Source organism: Bufo gargarizans, chromosome 5 (genome assembly GCF_014858855.1).
Source record: "Bufo gargarizans isolate SCDJY-AF-19 chromosome 5, ASM1485885v1, whole genome shotgun sequence".
NCBI lineage: Eukaryota > Metazoa > Chordata > Amphibia > Anura > Bufonidae > Bufo > Bufo gargarizans.
The window spans coordinates 478192724-478203786 of record NC_058084.1 but is presented as its reverse complement, the minus strand read 5'-3'; the positions used below and the strand labels follow the sequence as shown (position 1 = coordinate 478203786).

The following is an 11063-nucleotide window of genomic DNA, read 5'->3' as shown; positions in this document are numbered from 1 at the left end:
ATGGGCCAACATTTCTAAAGAATGCTATCAGCACCTTGTTGAATCAATGCCACGTAGAATTAAGGCAGTTCTGAAGGCAAAAGGGGGTCCAACACCGTATTAGTATGGTGCTCCTAATAATTCTTTAGGTGAGTGTATACTTGCATGTGTATATCCCTTCCTATTCCATTTTATGTTTTTTAGACTTGATAAAGAGTCCTTTGAACCCCGAAACGCGCTGTCTTCAAATAAACCTTATTATACTTGCCATCTGGTTGTGAGTTTGCGCCCTGTGTCCACACGATCGCTAGACTTTCATGGTCCAGTGGAGACCCAGTACTAGTGCGACTGCGACGGGACAGCTGCACCAAAATCCGACTAGGATGGATTTTTGTGCGACTGTCGCGTCACAGTCGCAGCATTTTGTATGTCACAGTGCGATTCCATTGACTATCATTACAAAAAATGTTGCCCTACAAATGTCAGCGGGTAGCCGTACCCTAAGATGTAATGGACTTGCAATGGTAAAACCCCTATAAATAAATATGTATCTGATCAGCTGAACTAATTAGCATCTAAGGTCCTGTGCAGAAAATAGCTCTTGAAGAGACCAGCCACTGGAAGATCCTTCATATGTATGAGCCCCTAAATACGAGTGGTATGCATGCCTCATGGGCAGTGTGAGACAGGACAAGAAAGAGCAAGCTGGTGGCTGCTGCTGGAATCAGATCCAGGGCCATCCCTGCAGGAACTTGTGGAGGTGGTTGCTGCTGAAAAGACAGGTGCAACACCCCAGAAATCAGCTAGGGCACGAGAAGCTGAATACCGCAGAGGGTTAGGAGCCGGAGCCGAGTGATAAACAGAAGCTGTATAATCTGCGCATTCTGAAAGCAGCCGTGACAGAGACCAGCCTGCAAGCAATATTGTGTGAGAGACTCTATACGATACTGCACATGGCGAGGCAGAAATACCGCGATTAATAAGTGTGCGTGCAGAGGCTGTGAAGCCAGATACCAAAACCTGGGAGCGTCTGTTGGACACTGTGCACATTGTGTGATACTGCGCCATGTGGAGACAAATCTGTAGTGATAAGTGCAGAGACCAGGTCCAGAGTGTCCATGCCAGGTAGCTTAGTACAATGTTGTTATCTCTTAAAGGAACAGTGTTGTATTTGTTCATTGCCACTTAAGGAGACAGTGTATTAGATTATGGTGTTGCCTCTAAGTAAGCCTAGGTCCTCATTATGGGACTGTAACCAAGCCAGTTGCCTATCAAAAAGTGTTGTAAGCGTAAGCTTGTTACCCCATGTGAGTCCCGGGTGTTGGACCCCCCACCGATCAGATACTGATATCCTAGGTCATCAGTATAATCTTGGAAAAACCCTTTAAGTTACAACAGTGTCCACTGATTCCTTCCACCATCCTAGAGTAGGGAGCCACTAATACCAATAGGGGCCAAAAATATACTCCATTTTCTGTAATGGACCCCGACTACTATGTCACACCCCTTGCCTTCTTATATCACAGTGCCCATCGAGCCCACCGGCAGCTTTCTCAACACCCCGGCACCTCTCTGTACATACATGCAGGCACCTGACTGTGCGTCAGACCCTGGCAGCACATCCTTTGCGGCTAACACCCTCTTCGGCAGGCTGACCACTGAGTCTACACAGTCAACACTTAACTGTCACGGTCTATGGCTGGTCTATGTGTCCTAAGGCCCTCTGGGATTCCCACTGGCAGCCCTCTACACTCGGCTACAGTGTGTTTAAAGCGGGTCCTGCTGCTCCCCGCTTCTCCACAGACAGCTCTGACTTGCCAACAATCCCAGTGAAAAGGTAGTTAGGGGGGTGCCTATTCCACATGGGCACATGTCCTAACTCTTACTCAATGTGGCTTCAGCTACATGACCTGCTTGCTCTCTATTGCAAGCCCCTTATATATTATGAAACAGTGCCACCTTTTGTCAAGAGTGAGTACTGCAATCTGTACTGAATTACAGGCATGACATAGCACCCCCCCCCACATAATACAGTCCAAGCATGCAGCTAAACAGCACAGAACAGCATGCATAACACGGGATAACTTAACAAGGGCCCTAAGTTACTGCAGCGCTGCTTTACAGTTCAGGGATACAGTTGCAGGAACGGGGTGGTTCAGTGCTCTGACAGTCTCCATCGGAGCTCCCCCTTACAACCCTCTTCTAATATACCATCCAACAGAATACATACTGTAGAGGCAGTCCATGTGGCTACTGTACGGCCCCTGAAAAAAGGGGTCCCAGACCACTTTTGCTGATTTTGACCGAAAACCGATGGAAACACCATGAGGCAAAACTCAATCTTTGCCATGGGCCTCCCTCCCTACCGGCTACCGGCATCATAGGGCATTTTATAGGCATAGTCTGTCCCAGACTTCCACTTTAATTAATAAGAAGCGGAAATGAATCAACTTCAACTTTTTTCTTTTTTTAACAATTTCCATTTTTTGTCCAAATTTGTGATGATTAATCAAACTCCTCGGGGGGGACGGGGGGGACGCTCGGAATGTCTTCCACTTGAACGCCATTGATAGAACAATCATCCCTATCACTAATGGACTCTGATGAATCACCCTCCTCATCATTGCGTTACGTGACATGCAACCCAGCATTAGCATAAAGCGCTCGTGACTCGCATCGCCTCGAAGACATCATTGCCCAATTTTCCTCTTCAGTCATCGGCTACGGGCGTGGCCGCAGATTCGTCCACCTTGACGTCACTCGGGCCAAATTGTAAGTTCTCCCAAGGCGTCACTGGGACAGGCGATGGGGGTAGTGTCACCTACGTAGGATCCATGGAGAAAGCCACGGGAAAGCCTCCGAGACTCATTGAATATTGATAAGGAGACGTCACATGGGCCCCCATATGGTGAGCAGAGTTGGGTAATTAGATTTGGCAAACGCGAACGTCCCCTGGTCCAGCCCCTCTCCTCCTATATAAAGTGGAGAACACTTGGGAGAGGGCTGTTCCAGTAAGACACAAGCCGGTGTGAAGGGGAAGAGGAGAGCAGTGCGGTAAGTATTCACGCCCAGGCTGAGAAGAAACTTCACTCCACCACTGCTGCCTCCCCAGAGCTGACATCGCTTGTCTTCTCTTGCAGATTCCACCCCTGGCTGCTGTACGAAGCTCCTGCCTCTCCGCTCTGAGCCTCGTGCCTCCACCTGTCTCCTCAGCCCTCAGCCCATTGACTCCCGCAGAGCAGAGAGCGTGCAAAGGAGAAGCATGAAAATCGTCGTAGCCTTCGCGGTTGTCATGCTGGTGTCGGCGCAGGTCTTTGCCGCAGAAATCGGGCTGGATGAAATCGACTGGCCGTACAGCGACCAAATCCAGGTAAGAGAACGTTTTTGAAAATGTTAACATTTTGTTACATTCCGGAAAAGAAATTGGATACATTTGTAAAAAAAAAATTTAATTCGGACCTTTTTTTGTGAATTTCAAAAAGTTTTTTTTGTAACTTTTCAAAATTCGACTTTGGGGGGTGGAGGATGTCAGGATAAATATATATATTGTAGGGTTTGTTATTTTGTTGTCGGCACCCAGCTGAATGCCTTTAGTCTGCGCGCAATGTCAATTTCTTTAGTTTTACTGATGTAGCAGAGCCAAACTTGTGATAGGGCTGTTTGTGCACCATGATAACCTCAGCAATTTGGATATGGCATTAGGTTTTACCTGCAGTCCTATGTAAAAATGCTGATATCTCACAGCGGGGTTGTGCCAAATGGCAAACCCAGCTCTGCTACATTAATAAATTGAGCCTGATCCTACATTACTGAATTTAAACCAGTGACAAAAATAAGCTTGGCGCTACTACATTAACAAAACCACCCTTGAGATACTGTTAGTGTGCCAATTGACAAACTCGACTTCAGGTCTGCTACATTAATAGACACAGACCGGGCTAAATGAACAAACTTAGCTCTGCTGCACTAATAAACCCAGCTTTGCTTGTAAGAGCACAATCAGTTGTACCAAACAACACACTCACTTTCACTCAGCTCGGCTAGATTAACATTTAAACCTGTTAAACTTATGGCCCTGCTTGGGATATCACAGTGAGCTGTGCCAAATTGCAAACTCATCGTTGCTGCATTGATAAATTAGCCTTCACTATGTTAAAACATTCAAACCTGTTACATAAGAAAAGTCAGCTCTGCTACTCGCTTGTGATATCACGGCGGGCAGTGCTGAATGACTAACTCAGCACTACTACATTAATAAACCTCAGAGCTGCTGTAGTAATAACCTCAGCCCTGTTACATTTATAAACTGAAACCTGCTACAATGACAATGTCAGCCTACTACATTAATGCACTCAGCTCTGCTACACTAAGAAGCTCAGCTCTGCTTGTGATATCAAAGTGAGCTACGGCAGCGACAAACTCAGCCCTGCTATGTTAAAGCTGCTATAATAATAAACTCAGCTCTGCTATATCGTACAAGAAATCTACATTTCTTTAGAATCTTGTCTCTCATGTTTCTAACATTTCTGTTTCAAGATCATGAATTATAATTCTAGAAAAGATTATTTCCTGTCTATGGCGCCACAAGGAACATAGATCAGATTCTTGACCTGAAGAGCTTACACTCTAATGCCAGAGTTTTCCCCTAATGATGAAGAAGGCAGAAAAAACTATCTATCTATTATCTATCTCATATCTATCTATCTATTATCTATCTATCTATTATCTATCTATCTATCTATCTATTATCTATCTCCTATCTATCTATCTTCTATCTATCTATCTATCTCCTATCTATCTATTATCTATCTATCTATCTATCTATCTATTATCTATCTATTATCCATCTATTATCTATCTATCTATCTATCATTTATCAATCTATCTATTATCTATCTCATATCTATCTCTCTCTCTATCTATCTATCTATCTATCTATCTCCCTCCTATCTATCTATCTATCTATCTATCTATCTATCTACCTCATATCTATCTATCTATCTATCTATCTATCTATCTATCTATCCCCCATTCATAACTGTTAGTGGTGGTTTCCCCTGGTGTCTTCTCACATAACCCAGTCACCCACCTTCCTTCTGTCTGTTACTGTCCCCAGTATTAGGTTATTATATCATTTTATAATTATTAATTATTTTATATCGGTTTAGTTAAAAAAAAAATATATAGCAGAGCTGAACTTGTCATCTGTCCGTTTCCTATATAGACTGTGATGATTATGTCCAGTACTAATTTTGCCAAGTAAATAAGTAAGTGCCCGGACAGGTCCAGCTCTGCTGTATCGGCACAGCTTGGACTATGGCACATGATAGACTGGGAGGGGATACTTTGAAATTGAGTTTCCGAGCAGATATCGTAGCGCTGAACATGCTATTTATTACTGACACCTGCCCAATGATGATGCACAGTATTTACCCACAGCCCTATGTAAAACCATAGAGCCTAAAGACAAACTCGTGTACCCACCGCATGGATAAACTGAGCCCTGCTATACATGTGGAGGTACAGAGCTTCTAGTGGATTACGTTATGCTATACCGCCACATATATGTAATGGGATGGGGGGTCCTAACATTGTACTGCTGCTCCTATACCTTATGTACTGAAACAAAGGGCGCAAACTGGAACATAGTTAGTTAAACCAGTGCTGCCCAATCAGAAGTGTCCACCAGACTGGAGCCCTGTCCCTGCTACTTGTAGAAGAGGCAGGTGGGTTGGTAGGTTAGTGGCCGCTCCAATGAAACATACACTTTCAGGTTCCATAGGCATTCGTTTCCAATTCGTAAGGACTCGTTCACACGAACGCGTGCTGCCCGTTTCCGCATTGTGGAGCGCATTTGCGGATTCGCAATACACGGGCACCGTTCCGTGGCCATTCCGCATCACATTTCAATAGGTCCGCAAATCCGGAGATGCGGAACGGTGCAGAACTGAAGAACGGAAGGGATTACTACGGAAGCACTACGGAATGCTTCTGCACCGCAAAGAGATAGAACTTGCTCTATCTTTTTGCGGAACGGAAGGATCCGTTCCATTCTTCCTTTCCGCATCTCCGGATTTGCGGACCCATTGAAATGAATGGGTCTGCATCTGTGATGCGGAATGGCCACGGAACGGTGCCCGTGTATTGCGGATCCGCAAATGCGCTCCACAATACGGAAACGGGCAGCACGCGTTCGTGTGAATGAGCCCTCACACGAACTTTTTTTTTGCGTTCCGTATACGACCGTTTTTTGCATTCAATGGTTCCGCAAAAAATGTACTCCGTATGCATTCCCTTTCCGTATTTCCGTTTTCCCGTTCAAAGATGGAACATGTCCTATTATTGCCCGCAAATCACGTTCCGTGGCTCCATTCAAGTCAGTGGGTCTGCAAAAAAAACAGAACACATACGGAATGTACCCCATATGTCTTCCGTATCTGTTCCGTTTTTGCAGAAACATCTATTGAAAATTTTATGCCCAGCCCAATTTTTTCTATGTAATTACTGTATACTGTATATACTATACGGAAAAACGGAACGGAACCGGAAACACAACGGAACCAAAAAAGGGAAAAACAGATCCGTTAAAAACGGCCCGCAAAACACTGAAAAAGCCATACGGTCGTGTGAACGAGCCCTTATACAGAAAAAAAAACCAAGAAAACAAACAGCAAAAAGCATGAAAACAACTAAATAACATGGGGAAAAAGCTAAAAAACTAACAGAATAGAATAAAAACAATATAAAATGGAAAAATAAACCCTCTGACAAAAAGATCCAACTGAATATGAAAATAACACAAAAAAGACAAAAAAATGAATGCATAATAAAATAAGAAGGCCGGTGCCCCCGATGACCTTGTTGTCAGCCGGATTAACATACATGGAGGTTGATTTCCCAGGTCGGCGGTTTCCTCATTGTGACCTATTAGCGGAATCCGTCAGTTTCGCAGGACCGTCCACATGGCCGTATTGACCCGCCGGTGCCCTGTAAAATATTTAAGATCTCTGAGAGGTCAATTGGTGAAATCCCCAAATGGATCCCTAATCTGGTTTTAATGACCAGGAATATGAGCTCCTTCATCAGCCCCTTGTAGTATCGTAGGACAGACAACGTCACCGGGCGCAGTCACTTCTCAGCACCACGGACAGCACCCGGGGGATTACAGATGTAGCAGAGGGGAGGCTGTTATTTTACCATAACTCAGCACTGCTACATCTGACAAGCTTAGCTCTGCTACATCTGGGAATAGGAACAGGTGGCTATTATTTTAGGTTATTGAATCCAGAAGAGCCCACACAGAGAGACAGACACACATATGCACTCATACACATGGACATACAGACACACATATGTACTCATACACATGGACATACAGACACACATATGTACTCATACACATGGACATACAGACACACATATGCACTCATACACATGGACATACAGACACACATATGCACTCATACACATGGACATACAGACACACATATGCACTCATACACATGGACATACAGACACACATATGCACTCATACACATGGACATACAGACACACATATGTACTCATACACATGGACATACAGACACACATATGTACTCATACACATGGACATACAGACACACATATGTACTCATACACATGGACATACAGACACACATATGTACTCATACACATGGACATACAGACACACATATGTACTCATACACATGGACATACAGACACACATATGCACTCATACACATGGACATACAGACACACATATGCACTCATACACATGGACATACAGACACACATATGTACTCATACACATGGACATACAGACACACATATGCACTCATACACATGGACATACAGACACACATATGCACTCATACACATGGACATACAGACACACATATGTACTCATACACATGGACATACAGACACACATATGTACTCATACACATGGACATACAGACACACATATGTACTCATACACATGGACATACAGACACACATATGTACTCATACACATGGACATACAGACACACATATGTACTCATACACATGGACATACAGACACACATATGTACTCATACACATGGACATACAGACACACATATGTACTCATACACATGGACATACAGACACACATATGTACTCATACACATGGACATACAGACACACATATGTACTCATACACATGGACATACAGACACACATATGTACTCATAAACATGGACATACAGACACACATATGTACTCATACACATGGACATACAGACACACATATGTACTCATACACATGGACATACAGACACACATATGCACTCATACACATGGACATACAGACACACATATGCACTCATACACATGGACATACAGACACACATATGTACTCATACACATGGACATACAGACACACATATGTACTCATACACATGGACATACAGACACACATATGTACTCATACACATGGACATACAGACACACATATGCACTCATACACATGGACATACAGACACACATATGTACTCATACACATGGACATACAGACACACATATGTACTCATACACATGGACATACAGACACACATATGCACTCATACACATGGACATACAGACACACATATGTACTCATACACATGGACATACAGACACACATATGCACTCATACACATGGACATACAGACACACATATGTACTCATACACATGGACATACAGACACACATATGTACTCATACACATGGACATACAGACACACATATGCACTCATACACATGGACATACAGACACACATATGCACTCATACACATGGACATACAGACACACATATGTACTCATACACATGGACATACAGACACACATATGCACTCATACACATGGACATACAGACACACATATGTACTCATACACATGGACATACAGACACACATATGTACTCATACACATGGACATACAGACACACATATGCACTCATACACATGGACATACAGACACACATATGCACTCATACACATGGACATACAGACACACATATGCACTCATACACATGGACATACAGACACACATATGTACTCATACACATGGACATACAGACACACATATGCACTCATACACATGGACATACAGACACACATATGTACTCATACACATGGACATACAGACACACATATGTACTCATACACATGGACATACAGACACACATATGTACTCATACACACGGACATACAGACACACATATGCACTCATACACACGGACATACAGACACACATATGCACTCATACACATGGACATACAGACACACATATGTACTCATACACATGGACATGCAGACACACATATGCACTCATACACATGGACATGCAGACACACATATGTACTCATACACATGGACATACAGACACACATATGCACTCATACACATGGACATACAGACACACATATGCACTCAATACGCACATAGAAACACATAAGTAATCACACAGACTGACATATGAAGTCATACATACTGTACACACACACACACATGTATTCATACACAGCCAGGCACATATATACTCGTACACACGGACATGCAGATACATACATGTACACACACAGACACACATTGGTACTCATACACACATATGTACTCGTACACACGGACATGCAGATACATACATGTACACACACATTTGTACTCATACACACAAAGTCAGACACATATAGGTAATGATAGACACACACGCATACACAGACACATATGTACTCATACACACACATGTACAAACACATATGTACTTACACAGACTTTAAATGCCCATCATCACTATAATATCTCCAGTACACAGATACACACGTGTAGACTTACACCCTGATAGCTACTTACTGCCAGACACACACATGCAGAAACCGCGACATATACACAAACACATGTACATACTTAAACACCAGCTCAGTAATCCTGCATTGACAAACTCAGCTCCGCTACATCTGTAATGTTCCAGTTTTCAGAATAACACTGCAGTGTACTGTTCACACTTGCCATACAGTACGGCCACTTCACAAATCCTGACAGTGGGAGTATTCTATTATTTCAGGACCGGGTGCAGCACCCACATTAACGGCAACGCCGTCTGAAGTTCAAGAATCTGTTTCTGTTCCGGATGTAGCAGAGCTGAATTGGTTATTTAACAGTTTTTTGCACCATGATAACCCACTAGGTTGAGACAACTCAATGGGCTAACCTGCACATTCAGCACACATGCTGATATCATGCCAAATAACAAATCCAGCTCTGCTATGTCTGTAATTCAGTTCATTTACTGCTGCTTACCATTACCATAGATCTATTAAGACAAGATGCTGTAAAATATAAAATATTTAGCAGTGAATTTATAGCACAGATGTAGCAGAGTGAAGTTTGACAATGCGATATTGGCGAGTTTATTATTTAGCCCAACTTGTGGTAGCGTCAGAATTTGTTATCCGTGGGACTGTAGGTAATGAGCGAGTTCTGATCTGCGGATCTCTTACCCTGCATTCATCTATAGATGTAGCAGAGTTCAGTTTGTCATTTCACACAACTCATTTTATGACAGCATTGTAGTGACTGTGCCAGGACTTCAGGTCAACCTCTTACAGCATTCATATAACTCTGAAAATAATTGAACTCGCTATGCAGATCCAAAGATATAGATAACACGTTGAGCTCTGCTACATCAATACACCAGGGCTTTGTAGCTTTACAGACTATGCACCATCAAGCCCTTTGCTGTGAAACCTCTAATGGCACATGATGGTTGTGTTAGCGCTGCAGCGATTTACTGGCCGCTTTTCGTATTGTCCATTAGCGCATCGTTCTATCAGACCCATCAGATATCATTAACAGCTTCATTCACTTCACACATTATCCAGAGCTGGAATCCCTGGAGGGAAACTTAATGTTCTGAGATGTTTTTTACATTTTTAATTTCCAGCCCAGAGTAAAATGGTTCCTTATGGAACATGATATTTGGGTGAGAAGTGATATCTAGATGTATGTGCACAGTTTGCGGCTGCCGATCCCCGATAGACATGTCACGGTTATTGTATGAGCCGTCTCATGGCTTCGGGCTTCTC

General features: G+C 43.2%; 1 protein-coding gene across 2 annotated transcripts in view; it reads left to right on the top strand.

Moving 5' to 3' along the window:
• Positions 1–2732: 2732 nt before the first annotated feature.
• TAC1 (tachykinin precursor 1) overlaps positions 2733–11063 on the top strand; it is a 32549-nt gene continuing 24218 nt past the window's right edge. Inside the window, exons 1-2 of one of the 2 annotated variants that reach the window (XM_044294899.1) lie at positions 2733–2887; positions 3120–3349. In XM_044294899.1, the coding sequence (XP_044150834.1) occupies positions 3242–3349 (108 nt within the window). In that variant the 5' untranslated portion in view covers positions 2733–2887; positions 3120–3241. Of the gene's footprint in view, positions 2888–2920; positions 3034–3119; positions 3350–11063 lie in introns of those variants that run through there. The other variant, XM_044294898.1, reaches the window with a different exon arrangement.